At 35.3% G+C, this 27,790-nt stretch overlaps 1 protein-coding gene and 1 pseudogene across 2 annotated transcripts in view; one reads left to right on the forward strand and one right to left on the reverse strand.

The window, feature by feature from the left end:
* VPS13C (vacuolar protein sorting 13 homolog C) overlaps positions 1 to 27,790 on the forward strand; it is a 174,676-nt gene that overhangs the window by 84,027 nt on the left and 62,859 nt on the right. For both annotated transcript variants that reach the window (XR_009518476.1, XM_060005858.1), the window contains exons 29-46: positions 1,697 to 1,859; positions 2,628 to 2,744; positions 3,617 to 3,720; positions 3,918 to 4,085; positions 4,590 to 4,894; positions 6,652 to 6,799; positions 7,854 to 7,962; positions 13,697 to 13,833; positions 15,530 to 15,686; positions 16,638 to 16,717; positions 17,213 to 17,272; positions 17,977 to 18,133; positions 19,921 to 20,037; positions 21,493 to 21,596; positions 21,971 to 22,138; positions 23,352 to 23,656; positions 24,614 to 24,761; positions 27,145 to 27,295. Coding sequence is in view for 1 of the 2 variants with exons in the window: in XM_060005858.1 (XP_059861841.1) it covers positions 1,697 to 1,859; positions 2,628 to 2,744; positions 3,617 to 3,720; positions 3,918 to 4,085; positions 4,590 to 4,894; positions 6,652 to 6,799; positions 7,854 to 7,962; positions 13,697 to 13,833; positions 15,530 to 15,686; positions 16,638 to 16,717; positions 17,213 to 17,272; positions 17,977 to 18,133; positions 19,921 to 20,037; positions 21,493 to 21,596; positions 21,971 to 22,138; positions 23,352 to 23,656; positions 24,614 to 24,761; positions 27,145 to 27,295 (2,698 nt within the window). In the remaining variant the exon portion in view is untranslated. The remainder of the gene's footprint in view (positions 1 to 1,696; positions 1,860 to 2,627; positions 2,745 to 3,616; positions 3,721 to 3,917; positions 4,086 to 4,589; positions 4,895 to 6,651; positions 6,800 to 7,853; positions 7,963 to 13,696; positions 13,834 to 15,529; positions 15,687 to 16,637; positions 16,718 to 17,212; positions 17,273 to 17,976; positions 18,134 to 19,920; positions 20,038 to 21,492; positions 21,597 to 21,970; positions 22,139 to 23,351; positions 23,657 to 24,613; positions 24,762 to 27,144; positions 27,296 to 27,790) is intronic.
* LOC132420943 (intraflagellar transport protein 88 homolog) lies at positions 8,869 to 12,541 on the reverse strand (annotated as a pseudogene).

Raw genomic sequence — 27,790 nt, forward strand, 5'->3', positions numbered from 1 at the left:
TATTTAGTGACTGAGAACTCACTCTTAATTGCATATTTTATATTTAAATCTCATGAATGTCACATTTGAAATCTTTGTTTTTTTAACATCTTTATTAGAGTATAATTGCTTTACAGTGTTGTGTTAGTTTCTGCTGTATAACAGAGGGAATCAGCTGTATGCATACGTATATCCCCATATCCCCATACCTTATGGGGATTCCCTTGTATGTTATTTGTTGCTTTTCCCTTGCTGCTTTTAATATTTTTTCTTTGTATTTAATTTTTGATAGTTGGATTAGTATGTGTCTCAGTGTGTTTCTTTGGGTTTATCCTGTATGGTACTCAATGTGCTTTCTGGACTTGATTGACTAATTCCTCTCCCACGTTAAGGAAGTTTTCGACTATAATCTCTTCAAATATTTTCTTAGACCCTTTCTTTTTCTCCTCTTCTTCTGGGACCCCTATAATTCGAATGTTGGTGCATTTAATGTTGTCCCAGAGGTCTCTGAGACTGTCCTCAGTTCTTTTCATTCTTTTTTCTTTATTTCTGCTCCCTGGCAGTTATTTCCACTATTTTATCTTCCAGCTCACTTATCTGTTCTTCTGCCTCAGTTATTCTGTTCTTGATTCCTTCTAGAGTATTTTTAATTTCAGTAATTGTGTTGTTCATCATTGTTTGTTTGCTCTTTAGTTCTTCTAGATCCTTGTTAAATGTTTCTTGTATTTCTCCATTCTGTTTCCGAGATTTTGGATCATCTTTACTATCGTTATTACTCTGAATTTTTTCTCAGGTTAAGTTGCCTATTTCGTCTTCATTTATTTGGTCTTGTCGGTTTTTACCTTGCTCCTTCGTCTGTAACATATTTTTTTGTCGTTTCTTTTTTTTTTTTTTTTTTTTTGATGTGTGGTGCTCTGTTCCTGTCTTACTGGTTGTTTGGCCTGAGACGTCCGGCACTGGAGTTTGCAGGCAGTTGGGTAGAGCTGGGTCTCGGTGCTGAGACGAGGACCTCTGGGAGGCCTCCCTCTGATTGATATTCCCTGGGGCCTGAGGTTCTCTGTTAGTCCAGCAGTTTGGACTCCGTGCTCCCACCACAGGAGCTCAGGCCTGACCTCCAGCCTGGGAATCAAGGTCCCACAAGCTTTTTCTTTTTCCTTTGTGCTTAGTGTAGATGCACTTGCTCATAGGGTGCTGCATGCAGAGGCCTCACGCCCAGCCCTTCACACCAGAGTTCCTAGTGCGAACCGGCTTCTGCTGACACTGTAGCTTCAATGGCCATGTGCAGAGCCATTTGCAGAGCCTGAAATCATTTCTTAACATGGTGGTAATACATGGTGATTCTGGAGTTTCATGTTCTAACTTATATGTTTTATATAATCATAATAATTGTCATTGAAGATTCAAAAAAGTGATATGTATATTCAATCTTGGAATGGCCATGACAGGCAGATTGTAGGCTCTATGGTAATTAGGATTGGGAAATGGAGTAATTAGGTTACCTTGATACTCAAATGAACCCCCAAAATGTGTAAGTATAATTTACTCTCCATATATTGCCTGTTTAAGGACTGTGAGTTGTGAGTCTTCCTCTCTTCTCTCTTCCTTTTAAGTGGTGTACAGCAGTGATGCAAGCCTAGTTAGGAGCCTTTTGTATACATCATGCAGACTACTGGTATAATTGGCCTGGGAACTAATTTTCTTTTTAAAATATTTCTAGGTGGCTTTTTCATCTTTAAACCTGTTGCTGCATACACAAGCTCTTCTCTCTTCTCTTAATTACCTGACAACCATAATTCCATCAGATGGCCAAAACATGGGTGATACCAAGGAAGTACAAGTTTCTACTGAAAAGCAACAAAAAAATTCAGCTCTGCAGAAAAGTATGAAAAACACTGTTTTGTTTCTTGTTAGTAAGAGTTTTAGAATTGTAGAGCTAAATGGGGAATCTTATGAGAGGCCATCTGGTTAGTCATGTACATGCCATTTTGCCTACCTTTGTTCTTTCCTTCAAACTGAGTCATACATGGGTGCCTGATATGTAAGATAAATGTAGTTAATACTGTTGTTTAAAAAAAAATGTTTTTGTTCTTATTCTGGTGGTGATGGGGGATGCCTTTATATGAGTATTAGGGGAAGAAGACCTGTACTTGTTCTGAGCTCTTCCTCCTCTCAGAGGCTCCTGAAAGGACTCCATAGAGGGTTAGTCTTCCCTAACATTTTACAGATAAGGAAATCAAGACCCAGAGACATGAGGGCCAGGGTTCAGGGATAGCATCGAATTGGATAAGAGCCCAGCTTTTGGATCAGAAAGAACTCAGTTCAAATCCTGACTCTGCTACTTAAACTATGGGACCATAGGCATGTTATTTAATATTCAGTAACTTCCTTGAGTTTCAGTGTTGTTATCTTTATGTATTTTAAGTTTTTTCTTGCTTTTACATTATCAAAGTAGTACATCTCACTATTAAAAATGCAAACTATATATAAAGAATATATAAAGCAAAAAAAAGCATTTGAAATACTTAAGAATTTGAGAATTTTAAAATTATTTTAAGCAGAACCATGGTTCACTTAATATACGGAAGAAACCTTAATAGAGTGTATATTACCAGAATCCACTGTGATAGAATTGCTTTGTTTATATGCAGTGATTGTATCCTCTAAGGAGAGTGACATTATTCACTTCAGGCTGTTTGCCAAGTTGAATGCTTTCTGTGTTATTGTTTGTGATGAGAAGAACAATATTGCTGAAATCAAGATTCAAGGTAAAAGTTCTCATGATATTAAAAATTGTTCAAAAGATAAGCTTTTTTGTTTTTTGCAATGCTAAAATATATATAAAATGGAAGGCTCTGAGCTGTGAAAACTGGATTATTTTATTTTATGACATAATTGGATTGCATGTTTTCTTAACTCTTTGAGAGTTGAACCACACATACTGGTGTTTTGGACCCTTTTGAGAGTTGTTTCAGAGGTGAAAGGAATACTAATGTCATTGTAGGGATGCTGTTGATGAGCTAAGTGTCAACCCAGAATTCAGTTTAAGGTCTGTGAATACACTTTATCTTGGTACAAATGCAAAGCAACCTTATCATGAAGAACAAATCCTATGAGTCCATTATGTTCTTTTAGGCAAAATCTGCTAAAATGAATGTAGTTTTTTTCTCTGACTCTGTCTTTACCAGCTCATTGTGATCTGGTAAAGGTAAAGAATATGTTTAAGACAATTCTTGAAGAACTTAAAACCCAGAAAACTAGGGTTTTTCTTTGTTCTTTCTAAACTGGCAGTGCATCTACTAGTCTGAATTTGATTCATGAAACTCTTATAGTCTCCATGTAAATGACTGGATATAAGGTGTAAAGAATTTACTAAAATCCTAAGATAATCTATTTGCACTAGATGTAGTTTTTTCACAGGGTTGAAAATTCAAATAATTATTTTTTAATGAGTTTATAGGTTTCATTGTTCATAAAACTAAAAATATCTAATATTGCACTTATTTATCAATTGTGAGTTCAAACATTGCTAAATTTATAAAGAATATCACCTACAGAATAAAGTTATGCAATGGAAGAAAAATCTTCAGATCTTATTATGGTATCTATAGAAATTATAATAATATAATTTCTTTTCCAGGACTTGATTCTTCCCTTTCTCTTCAGTCAAGAAAACAGTCACTATTTGCCAGATTGGAAAATATTATTGTCACAGATGTTGATCCTAAGACAGTTCATAAAAAAGTAGGTGATAGTAAATCATTAATATTTTTTGATGATTGAATGTGAGATTTTATTTTAAAATATTTTATTTTTTAAAATACTAATAAAATATATTTTGATAGAAAAATGTTTCTATAATGATTATAAACCCTTTTAAATTGGGATTTTATTTTGTCATTGTCGATTGGATGGAGTGCATTCAAATCTCTGCTTTTCAGGCTGTGTCAATAATGGGAAATGAAGTCTTTCATTTTAACTTGGATTTGTATCCAGATGCTACTGAGGGGGATTCCTATACTGACATGTCCAAAGTGGATAGTGTGGTGTCACTGAACGTTGGCTGTATTCAGATTGTCTATCTCCATAAATTCCTCATGTCACTTCTGGTAAAATCACTATTTATATATAGATTTTTTGGCTTAGAAATACTTAAAATAAGTCTGATAATTATGATTATTGCAAATCTTAAAACTTTGAATGTCAGGTTGTGCTTTGATTTGATTATTGATGGTATTTATGGATTAATGTAGAGGTCAAAACCTTTCTTTAACAGTTGAAATCTGAATCATATAATGATTTTTGTCTAGCATTGTCTAGAACTGGAATTATTTTTGCTGGAATATAATGAATCCAAATTCTCAAGTGCAAAAACTATTAAAACTGTTTTTTTCTCTGTTCCTCAGCCATGTAAGTCTAATTATAATTAGCCCTTGTCAGGTAGCTCATAAATATGGATGGATAATCAGTAATTCTTTCCTAACTAGAAAGATAGGACTAAACTGAAAGTTATTTATTTGAAAAAAATTAGCACATAAATAAAAAGAAGATGGTGTTAGAAATGATGTGCTTGTCCTCCTGTTTGAATTACTCCTTTTATTTTGTGTCCACAGAACTTCCTGAACAATTTCCAGACAGCCAAAGAGGCTCTGAGTGCTGCCACTGCTCAGGCTGCAGAAAAGGCTGCCACAAGTGTGAAAGATTTTGCCCAGAGGAGCTTTCGTGTTTCTATCAATATTGATTTGAAAGCACCAGTTATAGTCATCCCACAGTCTTCCATTTCCACCAATGCAGTAGTGGTAGATCTTGGGTTAATCAGAGTTCACAATCAGTTCAGTCTGATATCTGGTGAAGACTACTCAGACCCTCCAGTAATTGATAGAATGGATGTGCAGCTAACAAAGCTTAAGCTTTCTAGGTATGCTCTTTCAATAATTATGTATTGATATTTAAGTATTATTTAACATTGTCTATGAAATTTTATGACTATTGAAATCCATGCTCAACATACTTCTGTTGCACAGAACTGTCTTTTAATCAGCTTTTTATTTTGAAAAATCTCAAGCCTACAGACAAATTGCAAAAATAGTACCTATAATTTTTCAAATAGATTCACCAATTATTTACATTTGCTTTAACTCTGTATATACATATTATCATTTAAAATATTTAAAAATTTAAAATTTTATTTTTATTCAGGTATGAATGACATATTAGTTTCAGGTATACAACATAATGATTTGATAGTCGTATGTATTGCTAAATGGTCACCATAGTAAGTCTAGTTAACATCCATCACCACACATATTTACAGAAAATTTTTTTCTTGTTATGAGAACTTTTAAGATATATGCTCTTAGCAACTTTCAAATATACAGTACAGTCTTATTAACTATAGTCACCATCCCATATGTTACATCCCCAAGATTTATTTTATAATTGGAAATTAAAACATTTTTTGCTAAACCATTTGAGAATAGATATCTTAACGCTTTGCCCCAGAGTGCTTTAGCATGTGTCTCCTAAGAACAAGGACATTAATCCTCTTACATAATAACCACAATTATTAAATTCTGGAAATTTAACATTGATATAATCTATTATCTAATATGCATTCAATATTCAGATTTTACCAGTTATTCCAAGAATTTTCCCCTCAATCCAGGATAACATGTGGCATTTAATTGTATTCTATATTAGTGAGGGAGATTTCTGTACTGATAGACATTTATTCTGGGATAGTTCTTCAGCCTTTCTTTGTTTTTCATGATGATGACAGTTTTGAAGAGTTCAGTCTAGTTGTTTCATAGAATGACTCTCAATTTAGTTTTGTCTGAGTGATTTCTCATGATTTAATCGAGCTTATACATTTTTGGCAGGAATGCTGTGTAAGTAATGATGTATCTCTAGGGCTCACACCAGAGGACATTTGAAAGTGTGTATGTTCATTTTGAAATCATTTTCTACCCCGTCCAAGGAGATTTAATTATCTTAAATACAAAAGGAATGATTATAAGACAAGTCCAGAAAAGAATCCTGGTTGAAGAGCTTTATAAACTTAGAAATAGCTTACTTTTCATCTTGCCATTTTTTCCTCTAATCTCTGTACCAGCACACATACCAGTCCTTGAACAACTGTATTGATGATTTCCCCCATAGCTTCAAAAATATCAGTTTCTTTTAAAAATTTACTCAGGTTGTCATCTATCTTCTGTTTAAAGAAAAAAGTTTTCTTAAAGGCTAATTGTATGTCATACACAGTTGACCCTTGAACAGCACGGGTTTGAACTGCATGGTTCTGCTTACGCGCAGGTATTTTTTTCTAGTGGTAAATAACACAGTATTATACAACCTGTGGTTGTTTAGAACTGTGGTTATGGAGGAATCACATATACAGAGGAACCGAAATATGAAGGGCAAACTATAAGTTACATGATTGCATGGAGGGGTTGTCATCCTAGTCCCCCGTGTTGTTCAAGGGACAGCTGTGTTTTAATCTGTCCATGCTAGTATATTGTAGATTAAATTAATTATTGACCAAGTTTAGAAAACACTAAAACAGCGTTGTTTCAAATCAACGTTTAGAGCAGCAACTTTGGGCTTTGTGTTTTTTTTAATGATATGTTGCATTTACCCCTATGTTTATGCATATATATCAATTATATTTTTCATTAGGACAGTGATCCAGCCAGGCATCTCCCATCCTGATATTCAGCTGTTGCATCCAATTAATTTGGAGTTTTATGTAAATCGGAATCTAGCTGCATCTTGGTACCACAAGGTGCCTGTTGTGGAAATTAAAGGTCATCTTGAGTCAATGAATGTGAGTATATGAGTGAAAAAAACTTTTTTTTAAAAAATTTATTTATTTTTGGCTGCACTGGGTCTTCATTGCTGCGCGCGGGCTTTCTCTAGTTGCGGTGCGTGGGCTTCTCATTGTGGTGGCTTCTCTTGTAGTGGAGCACGGGCTCTAGGCACGCGGGCTTCGGTAGTTGTGGCTCACAGGCTCTAGAGCGCAGGCTCAGTAGTTGTGGCTCACAGACTTAGTTGCTCCGCGGCATGTGGGATCTTCCCGGACCAGGGCTCGAACCCGTGTCCCCTGCATTGGCACGCAGATTCTTAACCACTGCGCCACCAGGGAAGTCCCAGAAAAAAACTTTCTTATTGAAAGTTCAGACTCTGAAGACTTTCTCATTATAAATCTAAATGAAATGTGGAATTTTTACTGATTGTTGTAAGGAAAATTTCAGTGTGATACTGTCCAACAGGATCTTTATTAATTTTAGTAGAATTTAATCTTCAGTTAAATGTTACTTAGCTTTTAAATTTGTTATGTGTACACGTTAGCAGTGATCTGTTTGTAAATTATTTATTAGTGTATTATAATTATAGCTCATTCTATATATTATATACATACTCTTTTATTTTAGGGATATCTGAGTACCCCTCAGATAATTATAGCATTGAGTGAAATGCCGATTTTTCATATTGAAGGTGGCATTTTTATTACGTTGAAATTGTTATTGTTTAAAAAGTAGAATTTATGTGTGTTCTGAAAGTCACTTATTAAAAAAAGTGATCTGATTTCTTTAATAATTATTAACTTTCACTAAGGGTCATATTGGTTAAGTAGATGAAACTAATATTGACTTGTAAATCACATTGTTTTTCTCCAAACACTGTCTTATATTTGAAAATGAAATTTTTAACATAAGTAGTGGAATACTTGAGTGTACAGTGATTATATAATTTTTTAGTCAATGTTAAGAGTATCCTGTCCTTAGTGTTTTGTTACTAAGGATTTGTTTTCCATATTAAAATTGTTTCATTTTAAAATGAAATATCTTTATCTTTTCTTGGAACATCATATTTCACAGGTTAATCTAAATCAAGAAGATCTTAATCTTTTATTTCGAATACTAGCAGAAAATCTTGGTGAGGCTACTGAAGACTTGAGTAAAGTGAAACCAAGAGTGCAAGAGACAGGTAAGAGGTTGACAGTAGGTGGTGTAATAAAAGTCTTTTTACAATTTTGTAGGGGAGACAAACAATAAAAATGAAGTAAACAAACAGATATTTACAAATTGCGATTTGTATTACCAAGAAAACAAATAAGATGCTATTGAATAAAACCATAGTTTGCTTTTAAGTTGAGTAAAGTCAGTTATTTCTAAGTTGCATGAGTTAGGTGGAGGCCATAAAGAAGGTGAATTCTGGAAAAATTTTTGAACTTGGCATGTATAGAGAAAAAAACATTTTAAGTTGGCACTAGGCTATGTAGCATACTTGATCTGACTTTTTTTTTTTTTATTTTTTGCGGTACGCGGGCCTGTCACTGCCGTGGCCTCTCCTGTCACGGAGCACAGGCTTTTTTCCGGGGGGGAAAAACCTTTTTTACAGTATGTTAATACATATAGTAAAGTGTGCAAATCTTCAGTGTACAATTCAGTGGATTTTTATATATGGCTACACCAGTGTAATCACCATGATTAAGATATAGAACATTTCCAGCACTGCACCCTAGAGCTCTCCCTATGCCTTTACCTATCAATACCAAACACCCACCCTGACCCTGAATCCACCCAGAATTAAGTACCATTCTGATTTGTAATATCATGCATTAGTTTTGCCTCTTTTTGAATTTCATATAAATGGAATCATAGAGAATTTACTTTCATTTTTGGCTTCTTTCTTTTTTTTTTTAATTTTCATGTTTTTATTCCATTAAAAGCGAAACAAAATCTAAATGCATACTCATAGAACAGAATACACTTATTTAAAGTTTTGACAGTGTGCAAAATTAAAGTTTGGATAATTAATCCAAACTTTAACATGAGTATTCTCTTGTAAGGTGATTTCTTTCCTTTAATAAATAATATATTAAAATATATATTATTCTGGAAGCAAATCATCTCCTGTTCATCAGCAGAATCTTCCTCGTTGACTCTCTTTTTGGCTGTGGTTTTGGGTCTTTCTATTTGCGGGCCAAGCGGATCCACATAGGAGGCATCTAGCTCCTTGTTACTGCTGCTCTCATTATGAGGCTCTGAGACCTGTCCCAGGCAGGGCTCAGAGCTGGGCGTTGAGCCGCTTGCCTCTGCTACCAGAGCCACAGTTCTGGCCACTGTCACTGCCAGCGCTCCTGTCTCTTCTGCCATGGGGACCCCCGCTGCCATCCCTGCCAGACTTGATGCGCTGTTCCCTGATTTCTTTCATTTTTTCCAATCTCTTGAGTATTGTTGCATATTCTTGAACTTCTTTTAATCGAGTATCTGTGCAGAGATGTACCAAGAAACATAGACATTCAACATTTTCTGGAAAATTTCTGTGAATATCTTTGTAAGTATCTAACGCTTTTTGGTAGTTACCACTTCTTCTAAAACAACTAGCTACCATCAGCTGCCATTTCACCTGTGTAGGCTGTATAAGAGAAGCTCTTTCAAAGTACTGAATGGCTTTTTCACAAAACTGGGTTTCAGTGTAATAGGCTGCGAACCGCTTGTTGACTTCAGTGTTGGACGGGAAATACCTATATGACTCATAGTAATATTGGGATGCTTGGGATTTATCCCCCTCAGTGTCATATAATCCTCCCAGTTTAGACAAAGCTCTGGAGTCAGTTGGAACAACACTGATCAGCTGCATTAACCATTAACCATTAATCAGCTGCATTAACCATTCCATTAACCATTCCATTAACCATAACCAACCACTGATCAGCTGCATTAACCATCAGCTGCATTAACCATTAGCTTGATTGGGATCTTCCATTGATTCGTATACACTTGCTATCTGGTAAAGGACTTGGGTGCTGTCTCTTAGGATTGCGTGAAGTTTCAGGAAGCAGTCCAAAGCTTCATCAAGCTGGTTTAGCTTCTTATAGGTAAGGCCAATATTATAAAGTGCTTTAGTACAAGAAGAATCATTTCTTAGAGCCTCATTTTAGAATTCAGCTGCCTTCTCATAATCACCATTTGCAAAAACTGTATTCCCTTTATGAGTAAGAGCTGACGGATTATATCTGTCAGAGTTCACAGCTAAATCTGCATAGCTACCGGCTTCTGCAAATTCATTTTCCAAATAATACAGGAATGAGAGGTTGGGTGCAGCTGCACTCTTCACTCTACTGTCCTTTTTTTCAAACATTTTAAAGGTCTCTACAGCTTGATTAAAATGCTTTTGTCTCAGGTATGTAATTGCGTTATTTCCAGATCATTTGCCAGCTCTACATACTGAGAAGCTTTCACAACTTCAACACACCAATCATAACCTACAGCAAAAGATGTTTCAATTACAGGAGCAATGAGTTTTGCAACTGTCATGATGTATTTTTCTGCATGTCTTTCCTTTCACATTCCATTTGCCTTAGATGATCATTTTTTATAGATTCAATCACTAAATTAGTATGTGGGTCATCACTTGGTAAAATGTATTTATCATCTTCATCAGTTTCTAATGGAACAGCCATCAAGTTTTGGAATGCCTTCTTTTTTTCTCGATCTCCAACAGCAAAGTAACTAAGAATTAGGTTGAAGCCTGCCTTCAGATCTGGTGCCATACTCATTATGTGCTCAAATAAATTAATGGCATCTGAATACTGCCCAGGTTTTTGTGTGTGTGTTTTTTTTTGCGGTACGTGAGCCTCTCACTACCGTGGCCTCTCCTGCTGCAGAGCACAGGCTCTGGATGCGCAGGCTCAGCGGCCATGGCCCACAGGCCCAGCCGCTCTGCGGCACGTGGGATCCTCCCGGACTGGGACACGAACCCGTGTCCCCTGCATCGGCAGGTGGACTCTCAACCACTGCGCCACCAGGGAAGCCCTGCCCAGTTTTAATAAATGTTAACTCCAATGTTCTACATAATTTTAATCCTCATTTCTTTATGGACACTTGGAATTTGATCTAAGGCTATTTGGTAGAATTTAATGGCTTTGGAATAATTTCTTTGCTTTAAATAAATATTTCCCATATTCACTTTCAACCGTCCTGCATTGCTAAACATCGTATTTTTCACTATAACTTGATAGGTGTTTGGTGCTTCAGCATACATTTCATTAGCTGAATATTGACTGGCCAAGTTGAAAAGAACTGATTAAGTTAAATCCAAATTGATGTTTTCTGGACTTGTAACTTGTTCTCCTTGTTTCACCAGGACTCTCTCTTTTCTTCCTGCATCTTTTGCCTTTTCTAAGGCCAATTTTAAGTCTCCACGACAGTTAGCAATACAGCTTTCTTCTACTGACTCATTTACTTTCTTCTCCACTTGTCTCATCTTTTCTTCTCGGCTGTCTTCGTTCCTGGCCTCCAGGGGCGGGGCAGGGCCCCACGACTGACCGAGGGGGTCGAATGCAGAGCCTCTCAAAGCTGCTTTGGTAAAACTAGCTGCCCTCACTGCTGTCATGGGTCTAGTAACTCCATCCTGAAGAGCCCCTGCATTGGTCTTCCCACTGCTGATGCCAGGGATGTCTTGGACCCATACCCAGTAGCTACAGGTCTAGCAACCGCTGTGCTTGGTATTTTAGCAGTTACGGGAGGTCTTCTGCCATGACTAGTTCTCACACCTTGCTGAAAAGCTGTGTCATTCTCCAGTTCCTCGGTATCATAGGTTGGATTGTAGTCATTATAGCTAGACTAAAGATCATCTTCATCTGTCTCTGGGGCGAGGTATCCATTTTGCATCATTTGTACCTCCGTGAGAGCGGGCCCGAGCTCGTGCCTCCGCAGAGCCTTGCCGGGGTTTTCGGAGCTTCGCGTGACGACCTCAGGGTCCGGGGCTTGAGGGCCGCACGCGGCTTCCGGCGGGGTGGGGGGGTGGGCACGGGCCGGGGGCAGAGCCCCCGCGCCCCGTCCCCACGGCCCCCTCGGAGGGCGGTAGGCACCCACGCCGCCCCGAGCCATCTCCCCCCTCGCGGCGAGGGGAGCAGCGTGACCACGAGCGCGGCGGGGTCGGCGCGGCCTTTCTGGGGCTCAGCAGAGAGCTGTGCGGCTGCAGCGCTGCCACGCGCGGATCCCTTGGCTTCTTTCAACATTTTGTGGGATTCATCCATGTTGATGTCTATAGCGCTAGTTTGTTCTTTTTATTCCTGTTTCCAGTATTTGACTGTCATGAGTAAAATTGCTATGAATGTCATTGTAGTCTTTAGGCACACTTATATACTGTTTTCTTTTGGACATATAGCTAGGAGTAGAATTACCGGGTCATATGTTAGCTTACATTTCGCTTCAGTAACTTACGCCAGGCTATATTGAACAGTTTTCCAAGTGGTTGAACCAGTTTACTTTCCTACTAGCAATGTATGAGAGTTCCAGTTGTTTCACATTCTCACCAGTACTTGCTATCCTCAGTCTTGTAAAATGTAGCCATCCTGGTGGTTATATAGTAGTATCTCTATGTTTTTTATTTGTTCCCTGGTAACTAATGAAATTAAAAACCTTTTCATATGCCATTTGGATGTCCTCTTTTATGACATGATCATTCAAGTCTGTTGACCATTATTTTTACTGAGATATGGTCTTTTTTCTAATTGGTGTATAGGAGTTGTTTATTCATTCTGGTTAGGAGCCCTTTGCTGGTTATATGTATACATGTTAGTGTATGTGTAGAAATATCTACTCCCTATCTGTGCTTTACCTTTTCACTCTCTTAATAGGTTTTCTTTTAATAGAATTAGTTAATTTTAATGAATTCTAATACACAATTTTAAAAAATGATCAGTGCTTTTTATTTCCTATTTAAGAAATCTTTGCCTGTTCCAGGAATTGTTTTCTAGAAGCAAAATATTTGGTAGAATTATTTTCCCTCAATCACATTATGTTTGGAACAGCGCTGAAATAAGGTGATAGTTAAGAAACCTTGCCCTATGCATTGCTTTCTCAAAGGTAATAATTAACAGCAGTGGTTTTCCATATGGAAAACACTAGACAAGGTACTGAATCTGTCTGGACCACAATTTGCTCATATGTGAAATAAGGACAATGTAAAGGTTTTACCTTAAAGTGTTGTTATAAGAGTTAAATGAGATAGTCTGTGAATGTCTGTTAGCACAACATCCAACACAGAGATTAAGTACTTTGCAAGTGATAGCTATTATTAGTGTTGTGTATTACAGTTTAGAAAGCAATTTTACTGCATTTCAGGATGCGTGAATTTCAGGACAACAGGGTCATATTCATATGGTTTTACTTTTGATTCTTGGTATGGCGTAAGAGGCTTTAACTCCCCCTCCCCCCGCTTCTTTCATATCAAGCCTTAGCTCTTATTATCCTCCTTATGATGTAACCATATCAAACTCCATTCTGTTTGCAAAACCTATCCTGATGTGTTCTCTCTCTGTGGTTTTCTACTACCTCTTATTTTATTCTTCTCTGTGTGAGGAGCTCCTTCAGTTCTACTTGAATTATAACTCTCCTATTAAGACTTTCTTGACCTTCTCATGACAGTGTCATGCTTAGTTCTGTGCTTTCTACATACTTTATCTAGAGACTATTAACATTTGTCCATTTAATGTGACTAGGTGGGGCCTTCTTATTTTGTTTGTATTTTAAGTATATATGTTTCTTCTACTAAGCCATGAGCTTTCTAAGGGCTAGAGCTGTGTATGACTGATTTGTGGATTTTCAATGCCTGAACCAAGTCCAGAGTACTTGTATAAGTCCTTGTTGAGTATTCATGTAAGAAATGTGTGAATAGAAGTGAATGAATTTCTTTTAAACATCTTTAGGTGAAACTAAAGAGCCACTTGAAATCTCTACATTAAAACAAGATATGCATGTTTCACAAGAGAGTTTAACAGCTGGAGTGGAAGAAATTAGATCTGTAGACATCATTAATATGCTGCTGAAATTTGAAATCAAAGAGGTGTGTAATTTTCATCTGTTTTTATAAAATGAGGTGGATAAATAATGGATATTTGGAATTACCTCTAATAAAGTAAACTTGTAGATTATTGATATGGATAGAAAAAGCTTACAAAGACTGTTTGTAATTTGTATGTAGAAATGTTTAAAAATTTGAGAGTTTGCTAAAGATGAGTTATATTTGGGGGATATAATATTTACAGAGAAAATGGTAATATGCCCTGTAACAGGCTTTTCAAATGATTTTAGGACAGTTGGAATGTGGCCTGCTTTGGATTTTATATAGGGAAGGCAGGAAAGGGAAAAATGACAGAGAAATTCTTTGCAAATTTTAGAAACCATTAATAGAATAAAACACAATATGCCTACATTTAAAAAACGTTATATTACCATTACCTGCTTTCCATATGCAGATTCTTAAGGTAAGGTTAAATGAATTTTCCTCTTCTGTGTTCACACACATAACAGATATTCATTGCATGTACTAAGTGCTAAGGATACAGAAGTAAAAGACATAAACTCTGAACTCAAACAAGAAAACAATTAAAATTTTTGTTAATTACTTCCATTAAAAATGTGCCGAGGGAGCTTGTGGCAGTGATGGTAGGAAGAGGGCATCTAAGCAGTCTGAAAGAGTCAGGGAAGATAACCTGGAAGAAGTGAGATTTAGTTGAATTTTTAAAGAAGAAGAAGATACAGTCGGAGGAAAGGAGTTTAGGAAAGGGGCTGGGACAGGGTAGAAAGAGGGACAGGCACACACGTGTGTATGTGGGAAAGCATCGCGGATACAGGGACTTAGAAGAATTTCTCCAAAATCCCTTCATTGTTAAATAGCTACGCAGAGGTTATGTTCTATCTTTGAGTCAAAAATAATAAACTTTTAAACAAATGAGTGCTACTTTTTTGATCTGAAATACATGTTTTGAAACTAACTTCCTTCATGCTAAACCTCTGCTGTTTTTCTGGTTAATGTTACAGTTATTGAAGATTTTTAGGCTTTGATAATTGAAACATTGATAAATGAATAATTCTATTTGCAAATGGGTTTCATTAACATATGTACATATAAAACCTGTAAGTCCTTTTTAATATTATTTGTAATACATACAATTACAGTTCCCTTCCCTTAGGACAGTGATTAGGGTGGGGGGAAGCAATTTGCATCCTCCCCTCAAGCTGATAATTAGCATTGTCTGAAGACATTTTTGGTTGTCACTATCCAGAGAGAGAGTGGGCTACTGGCAACCAGTGGGTAGAGGCCAGTGATGCCACTAAACAGCCTACAGCGCATGGGACTACTTCCCACTGGAAAGAATTATCCAGCCCCAGATGTCAGTGGTGCCAAGGTTGAGAAACCTTGCCTTAGGAGTAGTTTAAAAATTGACTGTTTATCTCAGACTTTCAGATCTAGTCTGACACCATCCATCAGACTAGGACTTCCGGGAATTAGGCAGAACAACTTTTTTTTTTCATAACTATCTTGAAATCCATTAAAATACAGTGACAGTGCTTTAAAAGTCTGAACAAGTAAGTGGGCCTTCCAAAGTAAATAACCCTAGGTAATTTCCAGGCACAAATAGAAGTGAACATCTTTACGCTGTGTGAATATTTTGATAATATCATTCCGGATGATTATTAAATTAACTTCAGTGTATATTAGTGAAATAGTTTGTGGTAATAATGGTACCTTTTTCTAGGTCGTGATTACTTTGATGGAAAAAGCAGAAAAGAGAGGAAGGCCTTTATGTGAACTAAATGTCCTGCAGCTTGGACTGGAAGCTAGAGTTAAAGCCTACGACCTGACTGCTGAAGCTTATCTAAAAAAAATTAGTATGCAATGCTTTGAGTTCACTGGTAAGTGTGAAGTATAGTCTCTGTAAATTGTGCATGTAATAGGCAGATGGTCACTACCTTTTTATCAACATGAAGCATATTTATTAGTGCCACCATAATTATTTAGTTTAAATTTATTACATTAATATGAAGTAATTTGATAGTTAAAATTCTTTATGTAGTTATTTATCATAAAGTAAGTCTATATCTAAATATTTAGCAGAAAGTAGAATATATCTAAAAGAAAAATGAGGCATATGTCTTCAGTACATAACACTTCAGTACTTATGAAAAGCAACATAACATTATAACTGTGCTCTGAGAACAATACCCAGGTATAGAGCCCAGGGACCCTTTTTGAAAGGTGAGTTAATTTACTAGGAAGTAACTTTTTTTCTTTGGTTTTTTATTTATTTTAAAATTACATAAGTTTTTTATTTGTGTTTAATGACATTAATATATACTTGTGAAAAATAAAAATTAAACAACCCAGAAATATATAGAGGAAAAATTTAACATCACCTTGTAGTCTCTTCAGCCTTTCAAATTCACTTTCTAAATTGCACCAAGCCAACTTTTAAAGGTGGTATGGGTGTTTAAAGTTATAGGAACTCTGTGGGGTAACTTTAAGTAAAGCAAACTTGTATTGAGAATAATCACTAGTTTAAGTATTTTATAGCTTTGTCCTTTATTATGATTTGCTCAAATAAGTAATACCAGTAGTACCAAATGTTATAGCGTTTATAATTGGCCAGTGCTGGTTTTTTTGTGTTTTTTGGAGTTTCTTTAATTTTTTTTTCAAAGCCAGCTTTATTGAGATACGATTTATATACAGTAAATTCAGCCTTTTTAGCACACAACTCTTAGTTTTGACAAACATATATTTGTGTAACTGGCTGGTCTATTTTTAAATACATTTGAAATGTCTAAACGACTTAATAATGAATCTAGCCTCTCTTTTTTCTCTTTTAGACTCTAAAGGAGAACCTCTTCACATTATTAACTCTTCTAATGTAACAGATGAACCCCTTCTGAAAATGTTATTGAAAAAGGTAGTTTCATTTCTAGGATTCTTTAATATTTGCATATATGAAATTATGTCATCCCCCTGTATATAATATCTTGGTTTTCTCCCCTAAAATTTTTCATCCTAAAACTGGTTAATTATAGTGATTTATGCAAGCATCTGACAATCCTGGATAATTTCAGTAAACTTCTGAGTTAATCCTATGTTTTTGAATAAGTAGATGTATACAAAGTTCCATTGTAATTTGAAGCAAAATCTATTATAATCTAACTACACTGACAGTTTCCCCTACCTTTAGCATTTCCTCCCAGGTAGGATAAGGAGTTCGGGTTTTTGCTTCTGTAGAATATAAGAAATGCTTATGTGGTCATGTTTTTGTCATGTTCTTCTTTGCCTTTAAGAAATATGTTTATAGTGTTTTCATAGCATACTTTGCAAAGTAAAGAATATATATATATTTTTTCAGTGTGTGAATTTTTAGTGTTTGCAACCCAGTGGCTTTATCCTCCATTATTTGTAGGCGGACAGTGATGGACCAGAATTTAAAACCATCCATGACAGTACCAAACAAAGACTTCAGGTAAATCTTTTCTAATTCACTATAAGGTTAGATTATAGTAATGATTAAATCTAGCTTCAAAGCCATCTTCAGTTGTGAGATTGTGAGCCCTAAAATTAGAATAAGGGTGGTAATAATAATAGGTTTAATTTTGTAGATAAAAGAAATGGATGGAGAGTTGAAATAAAGTTATTACAAAAGTTGATTTGATTTCCTAAAAGACTCCTTGTTTCCCAGATATAAATTAATGATTCCTTGTTGTACACAAATGAAATATTTTTTAAGGAAATTTTGTTCACTATGGTTATTTGGCGTAGAGTTGATGGAAGCATTAAGCATTTGAATGAATTGGCTTTAGGATTAGGAAAAAATTAAGGGTAAGGCTAAAAGTATGGCTCAGTACAGACATTGGTCACCATCCATTTGAGCATGCATAGTCTGTCTTGGGACCATCTGTAAGGGGACCGACCAACCTAAGGCTGATAATACTTCTTCTGTCTTTACTTAAAACCTATCAAGTTCCATTGAGGTTAGAATTATTGTTGGGTGTGGGAGTGGGCAGTGTTGGTTTATTGTCTGGTAAAGGTTAACAAAGTAATAGTGAGTTCCTTCTCAAAAAAGAAGTCCTTAGTTGAACTACTCTTGTGCTACTTGTATATGTTGAGGTTTGACATAAAAATGTTTCCATATCTGAAATCTGCCTCTCTAATTGTTCATTATCTTAGGTTTCATTTTCATCCTTAAACTTAGTTCTTCATTTGGAAGCTTTACTGTCCTTCATGGATTTTTTATCATCTGCTTTTCCATCCTCTGAACCTTCTAAGAAGGAATTGGAGCTGAAGCCACTGATGGGGGAGTCCAGAAGTATCATTGCCAAAACTGGTATTAACTTTTGAGTCATGGTTTAATACTTTCTGTCTGAACTTTAATAATCATATAATAACATGTATTTTCAAGCTAAGATAACTGTTTATCACCTTAATGTTTTAGCTGCTTTGACAGATGAGGTTGGTTTCAAAAGAAAGCAGATTTTATCCCTATGGTATAATAGAGTAATTTAGTGAGAGATTTTAAATAAGTGTTTAATATTTATCACGTATTTATATTTGATTTCACTGCCTAGCTTTTATGTAAAATAAAGTTGTATATACTTTGCATTGATGTCTCTGTAACCTTCACTCCAGTGAAAGTGAGGAAGGAAGTAATTAAAATATGAACACAATCATGCATAGTAACAAAGGCCCATTTCAGTCAGTCAGTTAAAACTACCTGGTGCTCAACAGTTTTCAGCTTTGCAAAGCACAAAAGGAACAATCTCATGGAAGAGACAGACTCACTTTGGTTTCTAACCAAAACTGTATTTAAGTCACATAGAGATATGGGCACATGCCACGATTTGTGCCGTGAAATATTAGATGTGGTATAGCGTGAGTGAACATGTGCCTGTTTTTAAGCCAAATATCATTTTAATTATTTTTCTTTCATGTCATATGATGTGAGTATCTAACATCTGGTAATTTAATTTTCAGACCATTACCTAGTTGTATTATATCTATATTACTGGCATCTTTAAAGTGAAAACTGTTAGTAATATTAGATCTGATACAAGGATGAGATTTTTTTTTTTTTAACCAGGGAGCAGAGCAGTATTTTTGCATTAAACTAGAGTAAAAGAGTTTTACCTTCTTCATCTTTAATGTACTTGTTACATTAATATCCACGGAAATACTTACATAACATATACATACATACACACGCACATGCACACAGTTGAATAAATGAAAAAGCAATGTTTAAGCTCACAATAAACTACAAAAAATAGTAATCCAAAGAAACAATTCTTCTAGTTATGCCAAATAGCTATTTTTTATGGTTTGATTTTGCTACTTTAAATCTTAAAGGAAAAAAAAAAACCCTTTTATCATCTCGGTGATTAAGGACTGATGTCCCCATACTTTTACAGTTTTATAGGAAAAAGTGTTTCCTCCAGTCAAGACAAATCTCTAGGAAATTATGTCTTAAATTTATCAATCAGGACCTAGACTAAAATAGATTAAGAGAATCCATTTGATTGTGATTTTTATACACGTGCACAGACACAAATACACGTTATAAAATAATTTTTTGTTTTTCCTTAACTTTAGCCCTTTATGTTCATCTCTTATAGAACTTTTTTTAGGATTCTTCATGGAGAAACATAATATAATCTAGGGAAGTTGTCTCTATAGTTAATAACATGTATGTGTCATAGTTAATAATACATATTTTACTGTCATCACTATTTCAATTTTTCATGAAATATTTTTCTTTGATCTAATATATGATATGAAAAGGAGTTCCAAATCAAAATTTAGCTCTAATGGAATCTTAGAATTCTAATATAGGGGGTTTCCTTTTTGCCCACAAGAAAAATTATAGTAAAGTTTCCATCTAGCAAAATTACACTTATAAGGTGCTAGTAAACGTTGCCTTTATTTTTAATTTGGATGGAAATATGCTACTTATGTCTGATTGACATTTAAAAATAATATTAATTATATGTAATCTTAATGGAGACCTTTTTGGTTCTTCATAGTTCATAATGTACTTTTATTTTAGAAATTTTGGGATTATTTTATCTTATATCATCTTTGCACTTTGCTAATCACTAGGATTCTATTACTTTTCAGTATCCAGCAACACTTCTCAAGATGATGTGTTTGATTTAAAGGTCATAGCTGAATTAAATGCATTTAATGTCTTTGTCTGTGATCAGAAGTATAATATTGCAGATATTAGAATACATGGTAAGTAACTTTTTCCTGCTGTAGGTATTTCTGTTTCTTTACATAGACCTTCAGGAAGAATGAGCTTGTTGCACGGTAGATTTCTCATGAGTCGTCTTTTGGTTTACTTATATTGAAGATTCTTGCAAACTTCTCAAAGATGTGCTTTGAAGTGTTAGAAGTAAATTTGGTATGATTCATGACTGATGTGAGACATTCCTTATGTTTAAAAAATTTTTCAGAATAAGTCTAAGGCTTAATCTCATGTTCTGTTTGCATTTTCAGAATAATATAACTTTAAACTGAGAAATGAACATTATAACATCTCACTGAGTAAAGAAAATGTCATTATCCTGTTTCCCTTGTCTTTTGTGCTTATATAGCATCAGGAAGAGAAGTTTCTAAAAGAAATTTTATAAGCTTTACTCATCATCAGCCTCATATAAAGATGAGTTCATATTATACCATGGGTTCTGGAGCCAGCCTGCCAAGGTTCAAATTTTGGCTCTAACACTTACTGGCTGACCTTGAGCAAATTAATTAATGTTTCCGTGCCTGAGTTCCCTCTTCTGTAAAATGGAGATAGTTATAGTAATTATTCATGGGATTGTTATGAGGATTAAGTTTACAAATTTACACGTATTAAGAAAAGTGCCTGGTACGTACATAATAAGCAGTTAACAAGGGGTTAGAAAATCAGTTCCATTCAACAGATGTTACTGAGCATCTGTTTATGCATAGCATGGTAATGATTTAGGTTCATTCTTGGGGCTTAGCTGTAGGCATTCTCTCATTCACTCTGAGGAGTGGTTTTAGAAATCATTCCTTTAGAAATTATGAGAATGACAAATATTTTTTTGGAGAGAAATGTTAAAAGATTGTGTTTTAGATACAGTTTACTGTAGAAAGAATAGTATTTATTCATCAAATTATATTTAATTATAATTCCAATTCTTTAGTTTTCAGAGTAATAGTTTCATTATATAATGTTTGTAAAATAACTGTTTAACAAATGTTAGGTGTCACCATAAATGACCGATTCTGATCTTACTAATAATGCACAGGATACTTGTGTTTGGAGATCTGTGATTAATTTTCTTTGACATTTGATTTCTTTTGTTTTAAAATTTCCACAAAGTTTATGTATGAGATGCTTCTAGAACTTAAAGATATTATAATCTTTCTTAGGTATCTCATACATAGAAGTAGTTACCTTTGGGACTTCCCTGGTGGTCCAGTGGTTAAGACTTTGCACTTCCAGTGCAAGGGGCATGGGTTGTATCGGGGAACTAAGATCCCACATTCCCACATGCCACTTGGTGTGGCCCAAAAAAAAAAAAAAAAGAAGTTGTTACCTTTAATATGTCTAATAGTGAGTAATTTTTATCTATTCTCTATCTTGGTAGTATATTATTGAATTAAAAACCACTAAATTAGTTCACTTGGATTAGGTGAAAAGTGTTGTGTTTCCCACAGGAATGGATGCCTCTATTTCTGTGAGGCCAAAGCAGACCGACATGTTTGCCAGACTTAAGGATATCATAGTTATGAATGTTGATTCGACTTCCATTCACAAAAAGGTAATTAAAAGATACGTTTCTATATTGAAATTTATTTTTTGGGGGCGGGCTTGAGTTGCCTTTAATCATTTGTTCAGGCATTTTGTTAGGGAGTAAGCATGAATATGGTCATCATCTGCTTTCACAGTGTGTATAGACTAGGTGATTTGTAAGTTATTTCTAACCAATTAAGTGATGATATCTCCATTGATAAAACTTTTTTTATAGATATAGGAAAAAGTTATTGTCAAGTTAAATGTTTTTAACTAATTTGTTGAAGGTTGAATTTAAGTGACGCTTCTTTATATATCAAGGGTTCTGTAATAAGGAAACTTATTTATAATACAGTGATACAGCTCTTTTGATATAATAACCAGTTAATTTAATACTTTTAGGCTGTCTCTATTTTGGGAGATGAAGTCTTTAGGTTCCAAATGACTCTTTATCCAGACGCCACAGAAGGAAAGGCCTATGCTGATATGTCTAAAGTAGATGGCAAGCTTACTCTCAAAGTGGGTTGTATTCAAATTGTTTATGTTCATAAATTCTTCATGTCTCTTCTGGTAAGTTTATTTTTTAAATATATTTATTTCTTATTGACACCTAAGTATCTTTGCCTATACATCTGAACCTAGGTAGTCAAAATCTTTACTAATGGGGCTGTGTGATAAAGTCCCAATTGCTGAATAGAATATTACAATTAAGGAAATCCTTTACATCATGGATAACTAAATGAATTTTATTATCATTGTTTTGAACCTTTGAATGATCATTCTTTAACATTTCCATAGTTATATATTTTGAAAGTACTTTCTGATGTTTTAATTAGGCTTTTCAATGTTATTTGTTTTATGAGAGACCCTTAAAAGGTACTTAGCGAAAAGAATCTTTTAAGGAGGTCATCAGGCATTTGAAGGACTAATACTGGAGCTTACAGCTTTTGATTATAATTATGATCAAGGCCATAAAATTCTTTTAATTATTTATTTCCATGTAAGTGTCATGGGCTGAAGAGTTTAATTTGCCTATGCCTCTTAGCAGGGCTGTTAATCAAAGCTTTTAAGTTATGGATTTCTACCTAAACCATCATGTTTTATTTTTCTGGAAAGCAATTTATTTGGAGGGGTGTTAGTTTAATAAACTAAATAAACCATTTACATTATTAATGGAAGAATATTGCTTCCAGTTCTCTTCTCCATTGGGAAAAATCTTTCTGCTTTTAGTTGAAATTGAGGTGAAAGATCTCACTCTAAATAAAGAATTTTTGACTCTTATTAATGATTGCAAGATTGTAAACACTTCAGCACCTTTGCTCATGTTAGAGTACACTTAAGAAAATAACCTTTAGAAATAAGCGGGCAAAACCTTAGTTTCTAAAACTAAGGACTAAAACTAATAGACTTTATTCCTATGACCTAGAGGTACAGAATTAAAGCAACTTTGGGAGATGTAAAGAGTTCTCCTTCGTCTTTTTATTTAAATTTGAATTAAGATGACAACATTCATGAGTAAAAGGGATATTTTAAAAAGTATTGTTACCAAAATTTGTCAAAAAACAAATAATTCTGAAATACATAAAGTGAAAGTTAAAGGATTCTTTCTTCCACTTGTTAATTATCACAGAGTGTATCTTTCTAGACTTTACTCCATGTACACAGTCATAAATAACGTTTCTTTTATATCACCTCTTTTATTCAGTTTTTCTTTTTTAAAGTTTTTCCTTTTAAAAATAAATCCTGTTTTGGGGGAACTCTAAATATCAGTATTTTCCAACAGAACTTCCTCAACAATTTTCAAACTGCCAAAGAAGCTTTGAGCACAGCTACAGTCCAGGCTGCAGAAAGAGCTGCTTCCAGCATGAAAGACTTGGCTGAAAAGAGCTTCCGCCTTTTGATGGATATCAATTTGAAAGCACCAGTTATTATCATTCCTCAGTCTTCAGTATCGCCTAATGCTGTTATAGCAGATCTGGGTTTAATCAAAGTTGAAAACCAATTTAGTGTAGTTTCTGTGGAACAGTATTCTCTTCCCCCAGTCATTGATAAAATGAACATCCAACTCACTCAGCTGAAGCTGTCCAGGTATAAATATATAATCCAATGGCAAATTACTTACTAGAAATAGAATTTTCATAAAATCTTTGCCAGGGGTAAAACACTCTAGTGAGTGTTGGTTCTTATTCCTTATTTCTTCTAATTATGAAACCTTGACTGTTGGTTTTTGGTTAGTGGTTTATAATGGTGGATCTCATAGAATCTACATTTTGTCTTACTAAATTTATAACGTGTTTTTTTTCACTTTATAAAAATTTCCTATTATAAAATTATAGTTTACTCAATAATACTTAATTTAGATTTATTTTCTCTGCACGTACCTATTTTCATTTCTGTACAGAGACAAAGACTTCTTAAAATTTAATAAAATTTAAGATTTATTTCTCATTTCCAAACCTTGTCACATTTAGGAATTCTCAGTAAGATATCTAATGGATTATCAAATCCAAATGGGAAAGTGTTCGCTCTGTTGAATGACAAGAGTAACTTATTTGGTGGTTCAAATGTTTGTTGGTAGGCAGGCTAGATATAACTGTTATAATATGCTTGTTTAACTTCTAGGTTTGGTGAGTTTTTCCCTTTGAGTTTGGAGAAGTATTAATAACATAAACCTAAGGGCTAAGTAGAGTATCACTTTCTTTGTCCTCCAATTTTAGGAGGATGTAACATTTGTTTGTATGACGCTGGACTAGTTGCTATTAAATATCCTTGTGAAAGATAGTAAATAGTGCAATAGTCATACTTCATGAAATTTGTCTCTTTGAAATCAGCATTACATAGGGTTTGTTTTACATAGCTCTGCATATAAACTTGAATTATTCTGATGCAGATTGATTTGTGAAAAGAAACATGTTCTAAAAGAACTCTGATAGCAGCCTTTAGTGTTTAGAAAAATGCTCCGTGGAAACTGTTACACAGTATGATAGTCTTCATTTTAAAATGTAGATTTTAGAAATGTAAAATAAATTCTTATTTATCTTTCAGAACAATTTTGCAGGCTGGCTTACCACAGCATGACATTGAAATTTTAAAACCAGTCAACATGCTTTTATCCATACAGCGAAATTTAGCAGCATCATGGTATGTGAAAATTCCAGGGATGGAGATAAAAGGAAAACTAAAACCTATGCAGGTAAGTATATGTATAAAATACATGAAAATTGCTAGATAGGCTTTTATCATTGATCACAGTGTAGTTCAAGTGGACATCAGAAGTGATAATACATTTAAAGGGAATGCTTTGTTAACTAGAAATGAAGTTATCCTAGTTTCCCACACTTTTCTTTATTTCACATTAATTGGATGTTTGGTAAAACCAAGCAAGAACTCTGAGGTTAAAAGCTATGGAGTCTACAGAAAATATTACTAATATTATTAGTAATTTTAGAAAATTCTATTAAAGTTTTAAGGCAGTTAAATTATAAGACACGGTAAAGTGATATTTAGATACCACATTCAAAGCACCTTAGTAGTATTTTTAATGTATAGAAGCACTCTTTTATAGAAAAGTGGACATTTTCAATAGGTGAATATGTTTATTTGGTAAGCATATAAACAGCAATACTTTTTTTAACATCTTTATTGGAGTATAATTGCTTTACAATGCTGTATTAGTTTCTGCTTTATAACAAAGTGAATCAGCTATACATATACATACATCCCCCTATCTCCTCCCTCTTGTGTCTCCCTCCTACCTTCCCTATCCCCCCCAAGGTGGTCACAAAGCACCAAGGAAACAGCAATATTTTTAATACTGTAGTTAGAAGGTCATATGTAGGCTCACAGGAAGAGATGATACTGGTCGAAGATGGTCATGGAAGTGTAGGAATCTTACGGTTCTAGTGCGCCTGTGGGTGAAACTGTTGAAGCCAAACAGTAGGGGATAGGGAAAGGGAGGGAGTGGCTAAACAGAATGTGTGAAAGACAAATAAAAATTTAGTAGTTTAGTGGTTTTTGATGTCTGTGATTATTTCAGAGTTAGTTCTAAGCTTAAACAAGAAGGGTCAAAGGAGCAGAGTCCTACTAGGGAAGATGTTAAAATTGAAGTTTGTTGTAGGAATGAAAGATCCCTATCTGTAGTATGAGTAGATATGATATATGAAGAAGAACATCTGTTCAGGGTATTGATAGAGACTTTTCTATTCTGGAATATAAGACTGTTCTCTTAAATTCTCCCTTGCTAAGATTAGCTCTCAGAGCTAATATTTGATCCTTTTCAAATATTAGGAGGTGGTGAAGTTAGCTGTTCTTCAGGCAGCTGTGATATCTTGGTTGGTGTCACAGGTGGGAATGAATATACAAAGAAGTCCTAGGGAGTTAAAGTGACATCTGTTATCTAAGGACTAGGGCTTGGAGCAAATAAGAAATCCCTGGTCATTGTCTCTTGCTAAAATATCTCCCCAGTTTCATTTAGGCTGGGAATCAGGCAATTTCCTTGGTGATAGGGACCTAATTTGGGGGACATAGGGTACTCTGATGTTCAGAAGAAAAGGTGCTATGAATGTGTCTGTGTGAATTTGTGTTTAGGTACTTGAAAAAGGCCTTTTGGACCACGCTATGTGTAGGGGAAGTGTACAAGAGATGGAAGGATTAAAAGGTTTAATGGATCTTAGCAGCCAGTAGCATCTTTGTTTGTTCTAGCAGCTTCATGTTGTTATGCAGCCACCCATGAGGTAGATGATATTATTCCTATTTTAAAGATTAAGAAACTTGAGTTAGGGACTTCCCTGGTGGCAAAGTGGTTAAGAGTCTGCCTGCCAATACAGGGGACACGGGTTCAAGCCCTGGTCCGGGAAGATCCCACATGCCGCGGAGCAACTAAGCCCGTGTGCCACAACTACTGAGCCTGCACTCTAGAGCCTGTGAGCTGCAACCACTGAAGCCTGTGCGCCTGGAGCTGGTGCTCTGCAACAAGAGAAGCCACCGCAATGAGAAGCCCACGCACCGCGATGAAGAGTAGCCTCCGCTCACCCCAACTAGGGAAGGCCCGTGTGCAGCAAAGAAGACCCAATGCAGCCAAAAATAAATAAATCTAAAAAAAAAAAGCTGCATTGCAGGAGAGCATCTTTTTTCTTCTTGGTAGAGACTGGAAACTGAACAGCATTCTTCCGGTATTGAGTTTGGAGGAGAGTAAATAATGTGGAGGAAAAATCCAGGAGTGGATGTAAAGAGAGAGAAGCAGAATGGAGATGAGGAACTAGGGAGAGGGGAGAGGGACACAGGTCCAGGAACAGGACAAGATAGATAGTAGCAGTTAAGGCAGGAAGAAGGGAGTACCAGAAGTAGGGGCTTGGATATGAGTGGAGGCAGATGCGTGTTTACACACAGGAGTAATGTCTAATACTGTACAAGATGAAATACTTGTATCCTGGTATTCATGGCCACAACTTGCTTTTTTTTTTTTTTTAGTTAGATGTACAATTAGTTAATTTGAGGGACCATAAATTAAGACATAGATATTATATTTTGCATTTTTTATTACTTTGTATTAACAACAGCCTGTTGTTGCTTTCTAGGTTGCTCTCAGTAAAGATGACTTAACAGTTTTAATGAAAATTTTGGTAGAGAATCTTGGAGAAGCTTCTTCACAGCCAAGCCCTACACAGTCTACCCAGGAGGCTATAAGAGTAAGAAAAGACGTTTCCAGTAGACCTGACCACCTCAAAGGTATAAATTGATGGAGATTTTTGCTTTGATTATAGAGAAAAATCAGTATTAATGCCATATTTAGTGTTGTTTTTAGTTGTCCAGCATAATGTGGTGTGAATGATCCAGCACTGTATTATTTACTGTGGAAAATCAGCTGGGGCTGCCTTGAAGCTCCCAGGGGAAGGAGATAGGCTCATTGCTCTAAATGGAGGGCCCACCTCTTATCGCCTGCATGGTACATATTTGCCCTGTATTTGTGAAAGGTGAATTTGTCCAATTCAAGGGACACTGAGGGGGTGTACTTTGAGAAAAAGCAAAGTAGGCATGTGGCATAGTAAGGTCCCAAATTAATTGAGAGAAAAGGACCTTGGTGTCATACTCAGATGACTGGTCCATAAAAAAGGAAGGTATTCTTGTTTAGTAACAGCATTACTTATCTGGCTTCACTGGGGAGTGTGATAGTCAGATACATAAGGGAGTTTCCCAGATTATTAAAATTGAATCTTTCAAAAG

The sequence above is a fragment of the Delphinus delphis genome, chromosome 2 (genome assembly GCF_949987515.2).
Source record: "Delphinus delphis chromosome 2, mDelDel1.2, whole genome shotgun sequence".
Classification (NCBI taxonomy): Eukaryota; Metazoa; Chordata; class Mammalia; order Artiodactyla; family Delphinidae; genus Delphinus; species Delphinus delphis.